Source organism: Gasterosteus aculeatus, chromosome 2 (assembly GCF_964276395.1).
Source record: "Gasterosteus aculeatus chromosome 2, fGasAcu3.hap1.1, whole genome shotgun sequence".
NCBI classification, from domain to species: domain Eukaryota; kingdom Metazoa; phylum Chordata; class Actinopteri; order Perciformes; family Gasterosteidae; genus Gasterosteus; species Gasterosteus aculeatus.
In genome coordinates this window covers 9,174,581-9,194,520 of record NC_135689.1, presented here as the reverse complement: position 1 = coordinate 9,194,520, position 19,940 = coordinate 9,174,581, and the positions used below count along the sequence as shown (strand labels likewise).

The 19,940-nt window shown below is 42.4% G+C and overlaps 4 protein-coding genes across 13 annotated transcripts in view; 1 reads left to right on the top strand and 3 right to left on the bottom strand.

Annotated features, from left to right (window-relative positions):
* Positions 1-1,336, bottom strand: part of LOC120829835 (ERC protein 2) — a 117,650-nt gene extending 116,314 nt beyond the window's left edge. For all 9 annotated transcript variants that reach the window (XR_013453033.1, XR_013453034.1, XM_040194343.2 and 6 more), the window contains exon 1: positions 982-1,336. The gene's annotated coding sequence lies outside the window, so the exon portion shown is untranslated. The remainder of the gene's footprint in view (positions 1-981) is intronic.
* A 558-nt stretch (positions 1,337-1,894) lies between these two features.
* tlr9 (toll-like receptor 9) lies at positions 1,895-5,978 on the bottom strand. Its single transcript, XM_040194353.2, has 3 exons — positions 5,850-5,978; positions 2,604-5,573; positions 1,895-2,506 (listed from the first exon to the last, which is right to left on the bottom strand). The coding sequence occupies exons 1-3, from the start codon at positions 5,850-5,852 to the stop codon at positions 2,300-2,302; spliced, it is 3,180 nt and encodes a 1,059-aa protein (XP_040050287.2). The 5' UTR covers positions 5,853-5,978; the 3' UTR covers positions 1,895-2,299.
* Positions 5,979-6,244: 266 nt separating this feature from the next.
* On the bottom strand, positions 6,245-14,132 carry LOC120829838 (acylamino-acid-releasing enzyme). Of its 2 annotated transcripts, XM_040194355.2 has the most exons (23): positions 14,011-14,132; positions 13,406-13,538; positions 13,195-13,321; positions 13,022-13,109; positions 12,823-12,898; positions 12,623-12,714; positions 11,859-11,933; positions 11,611-11,748; positions 11,403-11,494; positions 11,270-11,310; positions 11,066-11,187; positions 10,861-10,921; positions 9,823-9,920; positions 9,676-9,727; positions 9,394-9,482; positions 9,112-9,250; positions 8,837-8,920; positions 8,443-8,523; positions 7,940-8,028; positions 7,517-7,707; positions 7,169-7,271; positions 6,980-7,086; positions 6,245-6,865 (listed from the first exon to the last, which is right to left on the bottom strand). In XM_040194355.2, the coding sequence occupies exons 1-23, from the start codon at positions 14,023-14,025 to the stop codon at positions 6,760-6,762; spliced, it is 2,199 nt and encodes a 732-aa protein (XP_040050289.2). In that variant the 5' UTR covers positions 14,026-14,132; the 3' UTR covers positions 6,245-6,759. The 2 variants fall into 2 exon arrangements, with proteins under 2 accessions (XP_040050289.2, XP_040050288.2); XM_040194354.2 differs by lacking the exon at positions 14,011-14,132 and having other exon boundaries at positions 13,406-13,628.
* Positions 14,133-14,480: 348 nt separating this feature from the next.
* LOC120829839 (F-actin-capping protein subunit alpha-2) lies at positions 14,481-18,943 on the top strand. Its single transcript, XM_040194356.2, has 10 exons — positions 14,481-14,620; positions 15,798-15,861; positions 15,994-16,045; positions 16,144-16,207; positions 16,298-16,504; positions 16,584-16,663; positions 16,861-16,939; positions 17,035-17,106; positions 17,281-17,343; positions 17,451-18,943. The coding sequence occupies exons 1-10, from the start codon at positions 14,582-14,584 to the stop codon at positions 17,589-17,591; spliced, it is 861 nt and encodes a 286-aa protein (XP_040050290.2). The 5' UTR covers positions 14,481-14,581; the 3' UTR covers positions 17,592-18,943.
* Positions 18,944-19,940: the final 997 nt, after the last annotated feature.

The following is a 19,940-nucleotide window of genomic DNA, read 5'->3' as shown; positions in this document are numbered from 1 at the left end:
ATTTTTAAAAAGCCATAGAATATTACAAGTAGGTAAAAACATATCACCAGGAAATCAGAATAAGCTATATGCAGCCCAATGTGGACTAGATATTGGGGGCTGTCTGCAAAGTAGAGGCAAATCCAAATCATAATCCCTCCTCTAATCCAAAAGGATTGGGTGCTTTGAATGCAGGATGCAACTGAGAGATTGGTTAAATCTGCTTGTCAGTCATAACATAGCTGTCAATCCCTTCTCCATCATTGTTTGACACAATAAATGTAGCCTTATGTCCAGCAAAGGACCGACATGCCTGTGTGTAATTTCACTACCTAAATGATGGAAAATCACACATATTTCTGCTACTGCATCTTTTGCTTCGTTTATTTTATATCTCATTTGTATTAAGACGGAGGTCTCCGTCGGTTTTCGAAGGGGACGCGCGATGTTTACGCAGCTGTGCGACTCCTCCGTCAAACCACACAACCGCCAGAAGACCGACCGATCCAAATACACACGACACATTGGCGTAGGGGGGAGTAGAAAAACGCCCGCGCTCACTCGTGAGTTGGCAGGCAGCTGTTGCCGCGGAGAGCGAACTGAGGGAGTCCACCCCCCCCCCCCCCCCCCCCCCCACACTCCCCTTCCATCCATCTGCAACTGCAATGTGTAACTCCTTAAATCATTCCGATTCAGCTCAAATAAAAGGCGACCAGACAACCCCGAGGGGACAAAACTAATAAACTAAGGCTTCATTCTAACGAGCGAGCACGCGGCCCGCACGCAGATGCCCGGATAACTCCACTACGACCACGGCGCAGAAGGATTAGTTTCTTGCTCATATGCACGCGGCTAACACGACTTCCAGGCTAGTACCTTACATAATAATTAATCTGCCGCGCGAATTAAAACAGTTACATTTGGGGGGGGGGGTTTTAAATGTTGTCAAATGCATGCCACAGAGTCCAGGTGTGCGTGCACGCGACGCGTGCTCAATCTTACCGGGCAGCCACCTCTCCATCACCTTGAAGTCGCGAGCGCACCGTGTCCGACCTCGGCGCAGGCTCCATGATTTCATCGGCTCAGCTGCCTCATGACCTGTCCTGCCATCGGTTGCGCGTGGGCGCGCTCTCCCGAGCTGGCGTGTGCGCGACCGGCGTGGTGGGACAGCAAGACCAGCAGAAATGGGAGGGGGGGGTTTGGGGTTTTTTCATAGACTGCACCTAGATGAGCATCGTTTGGGCAAAGGGCACTTGAAAGGTCCCATGTGCACAAAAAATGTAATATGGAAAGATTATAGTGTGCAAAGTTAATTTGATTAAATGTATTCAAAAGCCATAAAGGCAAGTTTTAGAATGACTAGAGGCTGATGCATGAGAAATAACATAAAATCAAACCATAATTGGATTTGGCCACATGTTGTAATAATATTATGGCGGGGGGCCCTGGATTGCTTTTTGTGGTTTGGAGCCTGCAGCTGTTCAGGTTCAGCCCGGAAAATAATCAAGAATAACCTGCTGAAGGTTTCACTCTCAGAGAAGTGATGGTTTTTTGTCAGTTGGAATTCCCAGGCCACAAGACTAAAAATGACATCAAGCTCCTATAGCAAGATCCAAGTGGGAGTGCCGTGCAACAGCAGGGTTTCGCTTTTAATATGTTTGCATGCACATCTGCCATTCATTACCGAATTGTATGTTCTGCTTGCAGAATTACTTATATAACTCTTCCTTGCCCCAAAAATAAGTGCCGCCAGATGTGTCGTACAATCCTCCGACTTTCAATTTTCGCGAGAAATGACAGGTGACTTTTTTCCTGTGAATGGTTGTAGCAGAAGACGCAATAATCAACAGTTTCATTTCCTATATTTGATAAAAGAGAAGTGACATTTGGAGATTGTGGGGGTTGGGCATAAAAGTAACATTTGACAAATCAATTGAAGTTTATTTGTACATATGCCAAAACACCATGTACAGGGTGTTTTATTTGCAGCCCGCAATAGCAACATGTCCCTATACCTGGGCTAAGCTCTTTTAAGACAAGCATTAAAGAATCAACATCACATTTTGCCAGATAAACTATCACAGCACAAAATTTACAGCACTGGTCACATTTTAAAGCTACTCAAAACAAAGTTCCAAACATAATTCCACCATAGCTTTACATTAAAATAACATAGGGTCTTTAATATAAAAAACATACAGTTACATAATGAAAATATTCACCTAGTATGATATATAACATATTTACATTGTCATAATAATGCAATGGAAAGATTCTCAACAATAATAATATATGCTCTTTATCGGCAATTGGAAGGAAGTCATATGAAACTCTCACTCATATTGTTGTCATAGGATCGGAGGTTATCTGAAGACAATGCCATTCTCATTTGGTTCCAGAAAAGGGGTTGAGCCCTTGGGTTTCTCGGCCAGGACAACACGGACTTCCTGCACAACCGTTTCCTCAACTCGAGGTACTTCAGTTTGGGAAACATCTCATCCAACAGAACCAGTATAGCTGCGTCCACCTAGATAAAATGAGAGACGATTTATTGTTGTGAAAATATGGCAACAACGGGGTAACCCACAAAACCCTTGGGCAAATCCAAAGTAAATTTCACCAACCTTCTCGTCCAGAAGCCGCTGCTGAACCATGAAGAAAGCCTGGCGGATCACACCGGTGACCCTTTCACCGCCAGTGGCGCCACTGGATAGCACAAACACTGTCTTCGCGCTGTTGTAGACAGCATTATGTAGATTTTCAATACACGAAAGCCCAGGAATCCAGTCCCTCTCCTCCAAACAGAGAGAAAACCTCCTGTGACCCGTGTTCTCCAGAATGACCATTAACTCATTGTAGACCCAATCCCTCACAGCCCGGTTCTGGGTGTCAAACACCACAAAAGCATCGTGGCGATATTGCGAGTCTCTTCCAGCAAGCTGGGAGTAGCCTTTGTGACCGGCCCAGAGTACCTGCATGCAGTACCACAGATCCCAGCCGTAGAGGTGCTTCAGAAGGGGCAGAACGGTGAACGCCACAGCAAAGAAGGAACAGACGACGAAGGCTAAGCCACCATAAATGTCCTGGCAGGAACGCTGGTCCATAGACAGTACACTCACACCCTGCTGGGACTCTGGGTAATCACAGTGTACATCTGTGGTGAGATATGGAATCTGTACAGGAGTAGTGCGCAAGAAGTCCGCAAACCAAGACGTGTCACAGTCACATTTGAAGGGGTTGGCATGCAGTGTGAGTTTCTGAAGGGCGCTGCCGTTTTTAAAGGGTGCAGGGAGAAACTGATGGTTCAACGCTTTGATCTGGTTGTGGCTGAGATACAGGTAGTGCAAGGATGTCGCCATTCTGAAGAAACCCTCAGGAATGTTAGTAAGGTGATTGTGACTGAGGTCTAAGAGGGAAAAATCGACTCCAAATTCAATGACTGTATGCGGCAAGTAGTAGAGGAAGTTTTGACTCAGATTCAAGTGACATAAATTGGCGAGTGCTGAGATATTTTGCCATGGGAAATACTTCAGCAAATTGTTGCTGATGCTGAGGGTCTCTATGCTTCCGGGAAGGTTAACCAGCACTTCTGGGGTGATTGACGCCAGATGATTGTCAGAGATGTCAAGGAAGGTGAGGTTCGTAAGGTTTTGAAAGAAATGAGTGTACTTGTTATCAGAATCCCACATAATGTCCAGGTGGTTTCCAGAGAAGTAAAGGTACTTCAAAGAGCGGCTGATCAGCCGATGATCTATTCGCATCCCAATCCCGTTGTTTGCCAAACTTAGAAATTCTAGGTTTGTCAAATTTTTAAGGAACTCAAAACGGTGGCCCATGCCCCTCATTTGGAAGTGAAATTCATTGCCACTAACATCTAATACCTTCAGTGTCTCTTTAAGCTCACTCAAAGCATCTTTATAGTAAAAGTCAAGTCTATTGTATGACAAAATAAGAACAACTAATTTTTTCATATTCTTAAAAAGGCCGCTTTTCAATGCTTGATTCATGTAATTGTAGGAAAGGTTTAAACAAACAGCATTTTCCATCCCAACAAACATATTATTGTTAATAGACAGAATGTCATTTTGAGAGAGGTCCAATAGCAGTTTACCATTGCAGAATTTTTTTTTAAAGTCTAACAAAGATGGAATTTGTGACACATTGTTTTCAAACAATGCCAGCCGTTCTGAATGGTTATATTCCCAGGTGTCACTTCCCGATGTGGCTTTTCGATCTATTAGCATAAGGGTCTGGTCAGGAAAATTATGCGAGTACGATTTCTGGTTCTGACAGCTTTCTTGTTGCCCAATCTGAAAGGAGGGACTGGAGCAGCAGGGATGGAAATTAAGCATGTTTTGGGAGAGGTCAATATTGATGAGGGACGTTGACCGCTTCAGAGATGTCATGTTACAAGTATTGATGAAGTTCATTCTCAGTTCTAGGACTTTTAGATTTTGCAGCTTGGAAACAATATCAAGACTCTCGAGAGAGAGCGTGTGGAAAAAGTTTCCAGTCAGAAGAAGACGTTGCAGATTAGACATATTCCCAAAATAGGGGGACAGGATCATTTCCCGAAATGTCCATAGCGGCTCGTAGTTATAGATGAGGCTAATCCAAGTGAGGCCCTTCAGTTCTGCAAAGATAGTTCCGTTACGTATAGTATATGCCAGGAGGTTGTCAGATAGATCTAATCCCTTTAAATTCTCCAGAGGCCGGAAAAGACCCTCCGGCAAGGTTTTCAAAGAGTTTCCTCTCAAGCTGAGGAAGGCGATGTTGGATTTCTTAGCATAGAACGAGTGTGGATTTAGGCCTAGGGGGAGATTACCTGGGCAAGGAAAGCAGGGTCTGGCTGCATGGTCACAGCGCTGGCAATTCCACTCCAAATTCAAATCGTTGAGGAGAGTCAGGTTGGCAAATGCATATTCTAAGACTTCTGTAATTCTATTCTCTCTTAAATCCAGTCTCTCCAATGAGGGTGGCAACCCTTTAGGAATAGCGCTGAAATTATTGTACCCCAAGGTAAGGATTTTAAGTTTTGGGAGCTCTCTGAAGACCCTTTCACTGATGTTAAAGGACTGGTTGCAAGGATTTACATAAAAGCAGTTGGAGTTGAGGTGGAGAATTTGGAGATTTGGAGTATTTAAAGGCTGTAAAATGTTGAAAATGTTATTAAACTGTAGGTCGAGAACCATCAGGCTTTCGGGTAACCAGGGAATAGTGGTGAGGCTGTTTCCTGACAGATACAGATATTTGAGCTTCAATAGTCTCTTGAATGCATCGTCGTGGATCTCCATTTTGCACGAGCGGTCCTCCAGAGCTCTCAGGTCACCTGGCTGGCAATTACCCTTAATTTCCAGAGTTTCAAGGTTTGGGACACCCGACAAAGCATGCTGCCTCAATTGAAGAATCTTCGTCTCACTTAAATTGAGCGACACGACTGTAGGTGACCGGATGAAGGAGAAACTCGTGAGAGGTCTGCCGTAGCAGTCTACTGCAGTGGTATTCCCATCAGTGTCACATGGAAAGAAGACGGTATTTATCATCCTCACTATTGGAAGAAGCTGACAAAGGATGAGGAAAATGTTCAACATAGCCTGAAAGAAAAAAAGAAAAAGAAAAAACTTTGTCAATGTTTCGGAAGACGCAGTCTGAAAGCTATTTAATTTGAAAAAAATACCAACCATATTGGTAAAATTGTAATACCACCATATACATCCCATTGTTATAGCAGCTACAAACAGCTGTAAATAAATCTTCTTAGCTTTTTGGAGCGCCATCCCTCAGGCCCGTTTGTCCATAAAACGTTACAATTCAGGTAAATCATTTTCTTACAACTTGCGGCGGCAGAACAAACATGTTATCTTACTTACCATAGCAGGTATTCTACCATTCACATCAAGGGCAAGACGAAGCACTCGTCCAGGTTAGGAGAGGAAATATGTGAAAACGGTCCCTATAACTCACTGCAGTGACTAGACTAGATACACTTATGCAGAAGTGAAAGCCTGTGGTAAACACACAACAGCGTGACACAAATCATGTGGGCTCTGTCCAATTCCCGTAGGGCATTCAGAAATTATGAAATTAGGAGATTTGCATAGAGTATGACAACTATTAAACAATGCTTTTATGACATTGGACAAACAAACAAAATGGCAAGAGAAAGCGTATTTCTGGACAGGACGAGGGTTTCAGGGTGGACGAGGATGGGTGCTTCCTCATTGTAGGGAAATTCTAAAGAAAAAAGGAATGAGGAACCACTTGATCACCTGCTTCAAAAATGTTTTTTAATGTAAATAAATGCATACTTATTGATTCATTCCACACTAAGCATATTTTTTACAATCAATTTATTAAGTGCACTGTATCATGAAATTCATTAAAACAAAAGAGCATTTATTATTTATCTTCAAACTCAACTGAGACACTGAAGTCATTTCTGTGTGTGTAAAGACGGCTAAAAAGAGAAGAAAAAAACCTGCATCACCTGGTTAATCAAAGCTGCATAAAAACATCTTTTATTGCTGTGTTAAAATATATCTTCCCATCCCCTTATTGGAAGTAAATGTGTCAATCACCGCAGCCAAAAGATAGATAACAAGTAAAGAGTAGGAATACAAAGCGTGTTCTGGCTGGAGAGAAAGTTCAATGCTTTGGCTTTGACCTCACACGGTCCTGGAAACAGGAGCAGAACTTTCTTCATACAGAGTAGTGTATTTTCCCTGAAGCAGCAACAACAACAGCCTCAGCACACCACTGTGTCTTTATCTGGTATTCACATCACTGATATAAGTGCTGAATTATCCACACAGCGATGTTCATGAAGCCATCAGACTCTGCATCAACCTTGGAGAGAGAGTGATTGTTCCCAGGGTACCATAGTATCCTAAAACACACACACACACACACACACACACACACACACACACACGTCAATAAACAATAAAACCCCCCATGTGCAGTACATATCTGAACGTGTTACTCAAGACCAGCTGCTTACCGGACTGGGACCTGCTTTGCTTTCAGAGCTCGGTAATATTCAATTCCTTGCTTGTTTGGTACGCGCTTGTCGTCTTCCCCTAAGGTCAGCAATACAGCTGTCTGTACCTGGAGGAGAGATTTTTTGAGGTTACCACACTGTGCAACAACCCCAATGAAGTCACGTGCACCGGCACAGAAATATTTATACCTGCGCGACGTGTTTAATGGGAGACTTGTTCAGCATCTCTTTCCAAACAGCTGGGTCAGGTAGACAGTCTGTACTGTAGTCGTAGCCGGCCTCCACCATGCACCTTTAAAATACCGGCCAACAAGAGGAAGAAAGCACAACACAGAATGGCGTTGAGGTGTTTTGTTCCTGCATTATTCAATACTTCCTCACCGACAGCGAGGCAGACACACGTCCGTCATCTGACTCGCAGCTGTCAGAGCGCAAGGGCAAGGGTTCAAATGATGCAAAAAACATCTACCGGCACGGTCACAAAACAGGCAAACAAAGGGTGTGCGAGGACGGGGGAACGTGCACGCCAGGATGTACCAGTCCGGGATGTCTGTGCTGCCAATCATGGAGGCTAGATTGGTGACGGGGTTGCGAGCCACACAGGCCTTGTAGAACCCTGGGTACTGGCCGATCAGGTGACAGGCCAGAAAACCACCATGGGAGCCCCCAGAAACTGCCACCTTCTGCATATCGAACAGGTCACCTTTCAGAACACTTTCCACAGCAAACTGGTAAGAAAAAACACAGGGAACCGTGAGAGATCGTTTGTAGTAGAGAAGAAAGAAAGACACACTGTGGCAACTAACCTACATTAAATATTATAAAAGCTGTTTAAACAGAGCAGCGCTGGAGGTCATTTTATCAGAAGGCGTAAGATAGTGTAATGAATGATCTATTTGAAGATTTTAATAAGGTAGTAATCGTTTCAAAAGCAGCATTGGAGGCGTGTATTGTTCTTACTTGGACATCTTTGACGTCCTGGGTGCCAACATTGCCCGGTAGTGAGAGGATACTGTCCTGGCCATACCCAAGAGAGCCACGATAGTTCACTAAGCACAAAGAACAAACAACACTAGAGTTAAATCTCATTACTTATCTTTTTATAATCATATGAAACTTGGCAGAATCAGCATATTCGTTCTCGAGTAACGACCAAGAACCGGTTATGTGAGGTCAAGTTAACCTTCGGCAGACAAATTTCAATCATCTCATCCTTGATGAGGTTTTACGCTTGTGCCGTACGTAATGAAATTTAGTAGTCGTCCCTGAGACGTTATCTACACACATATGCCATAAGTATGGATGGACAGAGGAAGGAATGGACGGACAACCCCAAAAATATGATGCCACTGCCTATGGTTTCTGCGCGGATATAAATAAAACATTATTTTTCTCTAGTAAATATATCAGGCAAGTTATGATTGTTTATTAAAAAAAATAGTAAAAGTAAAATATAAACATACCGAGTAGTGTAGCAAAGCCCATCCTGCACAGCACGGATGAGGACAGAAGCCAATCAGCTACGAACACCGAGTGAGGACCCCCTAAGTAACAGAAACACGTTAATCAGATGTATATTTAATATGTCAGGAATAACCTTGATTTTGAGAGCATGAATAAGCAGTGTGTTACTACGGGTGATATTGTCATAACAAACACTGTTTTGTGGTTGAACTGTGGCACGAACATGTGAAGGACTACAAACAAATACCAACACAAATCTAATATCCACTTGATATTATTTTAGCTGTTTGTAAGTACTACATTGGGTGAAACTGTACAACAATTAACAATAAGGTACCACTACTGGAATACAAAAAGAATATGGACTACAGATCCATAACGGGAGCAACCAACCATGAGGAATGACAACAAGAGGCAGCTTCACTGCATCTGGAACCTTCTTTGGTTTGATCAGCAGAGCTTCAAAATCAAGACCGGCTGGAAGATGGAAAGAAAACAGTTAGTCCTGTCAGATCGCAGTCTACCGTAGAAGAATAATGTTTTTAAACCTCCATAAAAACACAATTATTCTGTCTGAATTCAAATAAAACATCTCAGCCCAAGCCCCCTAATGTACTTCAGGTCCTTCTGCGAGGAATCCTCTCAAAATACCAATGAAATATTCTTACGGTATTGACTGTTGTCTTGCTCTGGTGGAGGGGTGAAAGTCAAGATCTGCCAATCGATTTCAGACATTGTCTGAGTGTCTTCCAAAGTAACCCATACCACTTCCTCCTGAGAATCCCTGGGCGGAAGGAAGCCCACCCTCTGGGACACAGACGACATTTAGAGATTCGGTTTTTTTACTAATAAGGGACCCCAACATCATCCCAAAAATGTGATTAACGAATAGCACATAAGGTGTTTACTGTATAAAAATGAGAACAATAAATAAAGCCCACGTATCCTACCAGACTAGGAGGGCAGTTTGGAGAGGAACAGCTGACCACCATTAAATCTCTCTGTATGTTCAGCAGACACCAGCTGCCAACGTCAGTCCCTGCAGACAAACAAAGAACATCATCAGAACATAATTTTCTGAACAACAAAAGGTTTGAAATAAACATGTTCAAGTTTCTCCGCACACTGACCCTGTAGGAAAATCCCCTATTGGAGAACGTAAACACCAATAAAACATGTTGAAACACGCTCATGATTTTACTAAGGGCTGATAAACGTGCCGAACCACTCACCTGAAGTCAGAGAGGTGACGCTCCCTGTGCTTGTATTCACCATCAACAGATCCTACAAAAGAAAACAACAGCATTTTACTGTACAATAACAATACAATTTGTAATACTATAAGTAATAACCAGAAACTTCCCAGGAGTTTACTGTACCTTGCGGCTGCGCTGGGGACAAGATACAATAACACGCTGACTATCAGCTGACCAGCACTGAGGGGACAACAGAGAGCTGTAGATACCAGCGAAGCCATCTGTACCACACACACACACACACACACACACAAATATTTTTGATTTTTATACAAAGTTTCAGTTTACGTCCACGTCTGCCTAAAATGACAGAATTTCAGTTTTTGATTCCTATAGATCAGGAGTGTCCAAACTGCGGCCCGCCATCCATTTTTAATTGGCCTGTATCGAAGTGTAAAAATATAATGCACTATGCCCACTGTGCTGCACTTCTTAGTTGAACACGGTTGTGAAATTGTCAACATAATTCGGGCACGAGGGCTTTACCACAGAGAATTTCATGCGTTCCTCTCAGGTGCTGAATACGGGACCTACGCTGCCATTCTGAGGTGCGCAGCGGCTTTATTCCCTGAGATCAAATAATCTACATGTTTTTGAAAGAAAAGGGTAGACCTCTCCATGAGATCCCTGACCCTTTATGGTTGGCAGACCTGGCTTTTTTAGTTGATCTCACTGATCATCTCGACACCCTGAAGAAGAGACTACAAAGAGCAGCTGGTGCCGCAGCTGCATGCGCACATGAAAGCATTGCGTGAAAAGCTCCGTCTCTTCGAGTCACAACTGCAAAATGAAAATCTACTAATGGAGAGCTAAGACGGAAGCTTTTTTTCTTCAAACATGTTCAATTATCAAATGGAATTTACCTGCATTTGTTTGATTTTGCCAATATTAGTGCATTAGAAGTGAGGCAGTATACCTCATGTGCAGTGAGAGAGCCAGTTCTTCATATATTTTTCGAAGAACTGGGCCCCTCACGAAAAAGAGTTTGGACACCCCTGCTATAGATGTTGAAATTAGCATAATTAGCATATTCATTATTGAGTTATGGTCCTAAACCTGTTTTATGGTGTCAAAGTGACCTTTGCCAAACAACTTCTAATCAGTTTATCATGTGTAAGGCGTGAAAGCGGTGCCCTCACACTGCCATCAAGCATTCCTTACCCTCTCCAGGTCTTTTCACCACGTCCACCACCACTGAAGTCTTCTTGGTATACCAGTCATACTAAAAACAAAAGGTGCAATCACAGAGGCAAGCATCGCATGAAATCGACAGAAAACAGCAGATGGTGAATTGTGTGAAGAAACATTTTTTTATTTTATTTTTTCCATCGAGTAAGTGCTAGAATTGAAAGTTATTGTGTCTTACCATACAGAGCCTGCTGCACTGCATGTGTGGTCCATAGACAGAACATTCCAGGTAGACAATCCGACACTGGTCTGGGCTCAGCCTGGGGGAGCACACCGCACTTGTGCCTGATGTTAGCTGCTCTGAGGGACGCAGCAAATACAATAAACTTAAACATTTGCAGTAATAACAACTGAACATATAATGAGACCAACATTCACTTACCACATTTCCCACCAGTAAGATCCACATAGAACAAAGATGACCTAACGCAGAAAAGAAAGAGGTGAATAACTACAAGTAAGTCTTGATAGACAAGCATTCATTTTTCGTATTGATCGGTGTTGACAGTGATCACCTCCTGTTGGGACAGTACTTGAGGCCAATTCTGAAAGGCTCATGCCACCAGCCCACAAACACCACGCCTGTGTCCCCTGGAGCCCAAAATGCCTGCAGAGACAAATAGACCGAAAGAGAAAGCAACGGAAAAGGCATGAGGGTTTGAGCAGAATCTTCGTGCACAAAGAAAAAAGAAATTGCATCATTGCCAAAATTGCTGTAGCAACCTGTCCGGGTGAGATGTCGTCAGGGACCCCCTCCAACACAGAGACGTTGTCCCCCTCAATGTCCAAAACACAAAGCACCGGACAGCTCTTACCAACGAGTGCCTCTCCCCAGTCCTCATAGAAGACAAACTGCTCCCCCTGCAGGGGTAAAAAGCAAAAACACAAACAGGTTGACAAAGAGGGGAATGTAACCTAAGAATGTTGAATAAACCTTAATAAACGTTTATAAAATAATCATTTTCATTCACCTTTACAGCCTCTTTTTTCTCAACGCTCATGGTTTCCTCCTCGTCCCCAATAGAAGACAACTCTGGTGACTCACTCTAGAAAACAGATAATGAAACATTAAATAAGGAGTTATTGCCTATTAGTCTGAGGAATCCAATACACAAGTCCCATCTATCCACTGAGGAAAACGCTCAATGTAAACCAGAAAATCACAAATGGACAGAAAACTCGCTTCACTACTCTGACGGCCATAACCCATTCAGTGTTGTAAAGATATTTCGATTTTGAAAGGCAAAAGGTCAAAATTCTTCAAAAACTCCATTCACCCAATGCCGGTTATGCTATGCTGTTGAGCAATACACTTTTAAAAAGTGCTATGCAACAACCAGTGAAATACATTTGAGCCGGTTTGGCGAGTGTGCCATCTGCTGGGGCCATTCATCCAGCAGCAAAGTCATTTAGTATCATCTAGCATTTATAAATGTATAAAATGTATCTTAGCAAATTCTATACAGAGAACCACAGAGTAGCTAGCAACTCGAACCATTGAGGGTTTACCAATAGATGGTGTTGCATGCTTTGCAGATTGTAAACCAACTTGGGGGAACGTGTGATACTGGCTGAAAACATTGATTAAATAGACTTGCCAGTTTGCAGTGTTGAACACAACCGTATCCATGATCTTGGGTACGATCTAAATGCTTGATTTGCAACCTAAAGACAGCTGAGCAGCCCCACGTGATTCTGTTCGGGTATTTCGTCAAATATAGATTTGCTGACAGACCTGGAAGAAGGATTCCGCCTTAGGTCTCTTCCTTTCTGCTACATACAAGAGGTGGGTCTCAGAGTGGGACCAAACCAAGCAGCCAAACTGCTCTAAAGAAAATACAAAACACAGTGAGATGAACACCGTGAGCAGCTCAGGTAACACACAGTTTCAATGTTTTGTTTTTTTAAATGCAGATTTCAGTGTAGTTAACTCACCATCTTCATAGACTTTGCCATGCTTCTTTAAGGCGGTTAGATTGATGCTTTTCATCTTCACGTTTTTACTCCATACCTGAAAGGTCAATGAGAGGTCACATGAGGTTTTAGACCTCAAGGTGGAAAATGTAAAGGAGCAGATGGGATACAGGTGAGCACCATAACAAAGCAGTTATTGGTAGTTTGGCCACAAACACACCTCCAGAAACTGTTTGTCCTCTCCATTGACTTTGCACTCTCTGACCACGGCCTTCATTTCACCTGAGGGAGAATCCTTACTTTGCACTCTGACGGGGGAAGCAAATCAGATGAGACGACATCATTTAATCTGTATACATGGAACATATTCGAGCAACAACTACTGTTACGTACTCTCCTTTGATTTCAGTGCAGTTGCCCGAGGCTGCGGAGTACACCACCGACTTCTCGTCGTGGAATACAATGTACTGTCGGCAAAACTTGACGTTCTCGTTCCTGTCCAGATCGCGCTGGCTCCATTCTGCGAAATAAAAGTCGGTTCAGAAACCGAACGTCTTCCGCATAAACGACGATCTCTAGTGTGGCTCTAGCGCGCCCGGTCTACCTGTGTAGATGTTGCTGTATTTGCCTCCATACTGAGAGGTGACGACAGGTCCCACGTCGGCTCTGCTCAGGGACGGGAAGAGACTGAGTTCTCTGTAGAGCCTGGCGATGTCCCCCGGCTCGGTCACCACCACCTGACGACAAGGCACACAATGGCTCATCGCACCGACGCCGCTACGGCCCAAAGACACCAGCTTACCGACGGCAAACAGCGCCTTGCTCATGTGTTAGCTAGCGAGCTAACCAAGCATCGCTTTTAAGTTGGTAAAAGTTAACACAGTGCACCGCGGCAGAGACGGCGGTTAGTCCTATTGATGCGTTATGCTAACCGACAAGGAAGACACAAAAGCAGAAAAGTGGGCAGGCTAGTTTGTTTTTAGCAGTGCGGATTACATTTGACAGGAAGTTCCTGTAAGAGCCGAAGGGTGGAAACAACAGGACCAGTGTCAGTGTTTTGTGCGATTTGAAAAACTGCTTTATGATAACTGAGCACTTATTTTAAATACCAGCTATTGCGATATATACACCAATGTCAAGGTATCTTTTGTAGGGCACGTTAACTGTTCAGAAGCAAAAGAATAAGTAGTCAGAAGAGTGGAGGCAAACCTGTGACTTCATCATAGCGACGGTCTGCGTCTGCAAAGCAGTTGCTGGTACAATAGAGTAGTTAAGGTGCTCCCGTATAAAATTAAAGGGAAACAAACGTACGACCTGGTTCAGCTTCCTATTTTAACCTAGAAAATAAGGTAAATAACTGTTAAGCACTTCCTGGATGGACCGAAATACTGAAAAAAAAGATAAATAAATCATATATGGCATTTTTAAAATCAAGACAGTCGACAAGGATCGTCGTGCGTCATATATAAACCGTTTTTCATAGTAGTCACATTTTTCAATACCTTTATTTTGGTAGGAACGTCACTTCTACGACACCGAAAAGGAAGTGATATACTAATTAAATCTTGCGTTCCACGACTGTAATCTTGACAGTGTTTCACATTGAGTTTATACCGCAAGAAAAGTTATTACACTCAGTGTGTAGCATTCAATGTCGAAGCACGGTAATACGAGCATTTTACGAGACGTGGTTTGAAATTACTTTCTGGCTTGCATTCCATCTCGTATGAGCACTGCTTCTGTCAGTCGGCTGGGGTAGGTGGGGTCACAAAGAGCCAAGATGGCTGACTTTGAGGAGCCGCTGTCAGATGACGAAAAGGTTTGCAAACTATTTTATTCTTTGCACAAGGCCGTTTCCTCTCATTTTTAGACACGTACGCATGTTATATAATCACACGACATAATGACTAAGTTTTTGGAGAGTGCGTGCTTTTTTTTCTCGTATTAGAGTGATAAACCGCTGTCTTTAAGCTACAACTGACGTTAGCTAACTAGCCAATGCTACTTAAAGCTCATAGTTTGCGCTAGTAGCTAACGTTTGAAGCTGGAATTGTGGGGGGTTTTACTGAACGTAATGGCTCTAACGTTACCTAGATAGAAAGTATCGCCGCCCGTGTCCAAAAGTCGGGTTCCAATTTCCATGCCAGTCTGCAGTATTTACAGAGCAGGCTGCGCATTCCTCTCGTGTAATTTTAGCTAGCTGTGGCGGCTAGCGTTACTTTGCTGTGGATTCTCTGGATCAAACTGGCTCAAATACTTACTGACCACGAACACATGAGTTTGAGGTCACAACGAGGGTTCCTACAAGTTAGGAGCCTGACGATGACACCCTACCAGTGGCAGCTAGACGCCTTATCAGTTGGAGGGAAAGCACAAACTATAATGAATGACAGATGTTGCCGTCGTTCTTCTCCAGGGTAGATATTATATTGTTCGCGTAACGTTATCTTAAATACCAAACAACGGGGAGTGGCAACAGTCTCCCGAAATAATCGAGATATATATGTTTATACGTCACCTATTGGCTTTCAACTGAAACATGTAATGCCAAATGATGGCATGATTTTATAGAGTTGTGACTTGATCCGTCTTATTTAGTGCAGTGTCCAATTCTGTGTTCATAAAGAAGTGTCACGTGTCAATTATACTTTTTGAAGGAAACTATTTCATAAAACATGCTTTCGGCTACTCTGCTCTGCTCTATAACGTACTATAGTCGTTTTTAAGAACAGATAAAGACTAAAAAAGTTAAGCTAGTTTAATCACAATAAATGTATGCATTCTAGATTTTGCAATGACAGCGCTGTCATTGCAAAATCTAGAATGTTTGCAAAATTAACACAATTGGTACTGGTAATGATACTTTTTTGAAGTTATAGTACATATTGGTTTTCTTAATGAGGTGTATGTATAAAGAATCTGAGTTTGTAGCATCTCACTTTTGTATTGATTATTATTATTATTATCATGATCACATTATTAAATTGTTCTCATAGGTTCGCATAGCGGCCAACTTTGTGACCCATGCCCCCCCCGGAGAGTTCAATGAGGTCTTCAATGGTAAGAAGCAGCGGATTATGACAAGATGCACACGATAATACGGTCTTCAGCATAATATAATTTGCCTCTTACGATGATATTTATTTATTTTTAAAGAGAAATCAAACCCATTGTTTCTTTTTGTTGTGATAGATGTGCGGCTTCTTCTCAACAACGACAATCTCCTTAGGGAGGGGGCATCACAGTAAGTAACACCAAAAAATGCTGGTTTATATATTGGGCAGAAAGGGAATGGAAGCATGGCAAAGGGCAAACATTTGATGGAAGATTTCTTTTGTCCAGCTCCTTTGCCCAGTACAACATGGATCAGTTTACTCCTGCCAAACTAGAGGGTTACGATGAGCCGGTATGTTTTATCCTCAACTTTTTCTATATATCCCAAAAGAGCTGGTGTCAAAGCCATACTTGGTCATCCTTTCCTTCCCCTCATTCATAGGTCCTGATCACCGAGCATGGTGACTTGGGCCAGGGACGTTTTCTGGACCCACGCAACCGTCTGGTGTTCCGCTTTGACCACCTGCGAAAGGAGGTGAGCGACGTGCAGCCCTATGAGGGAGAGACAGCCTTGAGAAGCTGGAGAGAGGCCTGTGATACTTCCCTTAGTGCCTATGTCAAAGAGCACTACCCAACTGGAGTCTGCACGGTAAGGCACATAACAATTGTGACAAAATAGTCCTCTAGACCATAGACTACATGTGACCTCTACTGTCTGTGTGTTGCAGGTATATGGGAAAACCGTTGATGGTCAGCAAACAATCATAGCCTGTATTGAAGGACATCAGTTTCAACCCAAGAACTTCTGGTGCCTGCAAAACACTTTACATAAGCTTATTTTGACATCCAGTACCAGTAAAACGTTTAATTGAATAAGAATGTGTGTCCAAACCTTTGACTGGAACTGTATGTATAAGGAGATGTTGCCAATTAGCTTTTCTATTAAGCTTGCTGATTCTGCTGTCTGTTTGTAATGTTGGGCTTCTCCTCTGTTCTCTCACACAGGAATGGTCGCTGTAGGTCAGAGTGGAAGCTTACCATCGGTCAGTCCACTGCTCAGGTGGTGGGAGTGTTGAAAATCCAGGTGAATTTGGTTTGCTCATCCTCTGAAATTCTAAATGAGTGGAAGATTTTCAAAAAAATGTTCCCTCATTTACTGAGATATTCCTTCGTCTCAAGGTGCACTATTATGAAGATGGGAATGTGCAGCTGGTTAGCCACAAGGAAGTAGAGGAATCAATACCAGTGACTGTAAGTAAAACATGTTTATACATGAGCTCACCTGCAGTCATTGGAACTGCTCACCTGCAGTAGAACAAACATTGTGTTGCTTACAAAGCTAAAAACTGTCTGTTTCACTTCCAAGTTTGTAAAGAGGTCTTTCATCTGTAACGATAACGAGATGATTATGTGTTTTTGAAACAGAATGAAAGCCAGACAACCAAGGAATTTGTTGACATTATTGAGAACGCAGAAAATGATTACCAGGTAAGCAAGCATTTATTGAGTACACATTTCTTCATCAATGTGTGCATGAATAAACGTTTTGAAAATAAAACATTAAAAAATTCCCTTTTTTTTAAATTTGCCTTCAGACTGCAATCAGTGAGAACTATCAGACCATGTCCGACACCACCTTTAAGGCTCTGCGTCGGCAGCTTCCCGTCACACGCACAAAGATCGACTGGAACAAGATACTGAGTTACAAAATTGGCAAGGAGATGCAGAATGCCTAGTGGGGGGTCACACACACACACACACACACACACCACTAGAACCTGCATATACATGGGCAAGGAATAACCAAAGCAAAGCTAGAACAGTATGGGGCAAGGAATTAATTTAAAAACAAACAAAGTATAACTGAAGATCTACACACTGTAAGGCACTGATATCCCCGCTGTAAGGAAGTTGCGGTTACGAAAGTGGTTACTTCTTGGTGTGTGTTGTGTAGGGTCAGTGTGCAGGGCTGTGCTCAGGACTGCTACATTTATTTAAAAAAAAAAAAATCTGCCGTATAAGTAATCTTAAGACTTTCTGAGATTCATGTGTCAGAAGTCCCAATAGTTTTCCTTAGTTAGACTCATGCAGGACTGTGATCATTCAGCTGTGGACAGCTCAGCACTCTGAGTGAAGGAGCAGAAAGGCACAACACGTCTGATATGAGAAATCAAGCACACCATCACACATTGGGGTCTGATTTAAGACGGGGAAATGGGAATTTTTGTTCAAGTTTTGGTTCCATTGAGGATATTGTGCATGGTAGGATTGTACATCTGAGGATTCTGTAGAATTGGGATACTGACAGGAAAAATCAATAGCAGTCATTTGACATTGTAACTCGTAACAAACTTAGTGATGCGTAACTGTAACCTGTTAGTGAAGTTATACGTTGCTAATGAAATGGCCAGTATTTCTACCTGTTAACATTCAGGAGTGGCACCATCCTCAGCATAGCTCTGTCTCTACGCTGTAAAACCTGTTTGTCGGTGGCTGTAAGGCCCAAGAGAGTGTTCCCTTGTTTTCTGTTGTGTTTCACTGATGTGTCTCCACCCATGCAAGCAATGATGACTGAATTAAGATAAAGCAACTTCCATGCTGTTGCATCTTTAATGCATTCTCTGTTCTGTTACTTTGGCAACACCACCTACATTGCTGTACAGCTCTTCCTCTGTGAAAGGAAAACAAACTCATATTAACCAAGATTTATTTGCCAAAATGTCTTTCCTATGGTAAAGAACTCCATCCTCACATGTATGCAAATTTCTATTTTAATATGCTGGTTTTTGTTGTCTTAGAATATTGCTCTTAACTGTAACAAACTGTAGTGGTCACTGCTAAGCGAATGCAAAGCAGTTGCCATGGAAGGCAAGATACTATATTTGACTCATGACTTGTTAAAGGCCACATGATACCATTTGTTACACGTTACATTATGTCGAAGAAGGCTGACTCCGGATCGGTTGCTTGTTAGCTATACAATGTGCAGTGTTCCACCCTCACACTATACTACAACTGTGTGCCGCTCAGTTATAAAGTCTAAGACTGTACTGCCCCATTCTGTTGTAAAATAAATGGATTAAAAATCCTTGCTAGATTGTAACTTTTCATGTTTGCTTTTGACAAACATGTTTGTGCTATCTAATGCGTGTCAAGTCTTGAGAAAAGAATATCCTTCACAAAGCTCCTTTGGAGCATCATAATTATGTATCTTACCAACATTTCAGACCCGCTGGACTTTCATTATCCATGAATCTTAAAGAGAGTCGGAGTCTCTACTTGACATCAGTTACTCTTTAATGAGAAATTAAGGGGACATTAACAACAACAATTACAAGCACTTATAAAAATGGGCCATTTTGGAGCCATTTCGGAGCCATTTCATTGGTTTATCTTCTTATTGTAATTATTTGTGTTGACACTAGGGGCACTAAGCTGGGCACCTGTCTAGGTGAAGGGATTTAGATAGAAGGGCCACCAGAGCAAGAGAGCAGAGCAAGGAGGGACTACACAACAAATATTTGCTTTTGATCTCAAAGTTTTAAATTCTGAGCATTTATTTCGATCTTTCCTTTTACAGTATTGTGTGACTTTCTTCCAGGTATATACAGTGAATTAAAACTGAAATGTTAAAACACATTCAGACTTGATGCTGTTTGACTAACTTTAGATAGTCCTGAGTAACAAACCAATCCCACCAGTTTACATTCTGACATACAGTAAGCCTTGGTGTATGTATTCTGATATAAATCAAAACATATATATATAATATAATTACTGGACCTAGGTCCAATACTGGTTATTCTCTGACGGGAATGTAGCCTTCTATTCACCCTTTCTTAGCTCATTTCTTACTGCATTATTCTGAAATAAACTAGTAGTTTTTGTCCACTCCAACGCCAGTCCCGTATCTCATGTCGGGCCTAGTCGGACTTTAAACAGCAATGGACGTGAGCTTGCCGCACCTCACCATGGATTATATATATATATATATATATATACACGGCAGCCATCTTGGTAGGGTCAGCTCGCTCACCCATTACATTGTATGTACTTTGCTAAATTTAGTTTTAAACAGTTTGGTT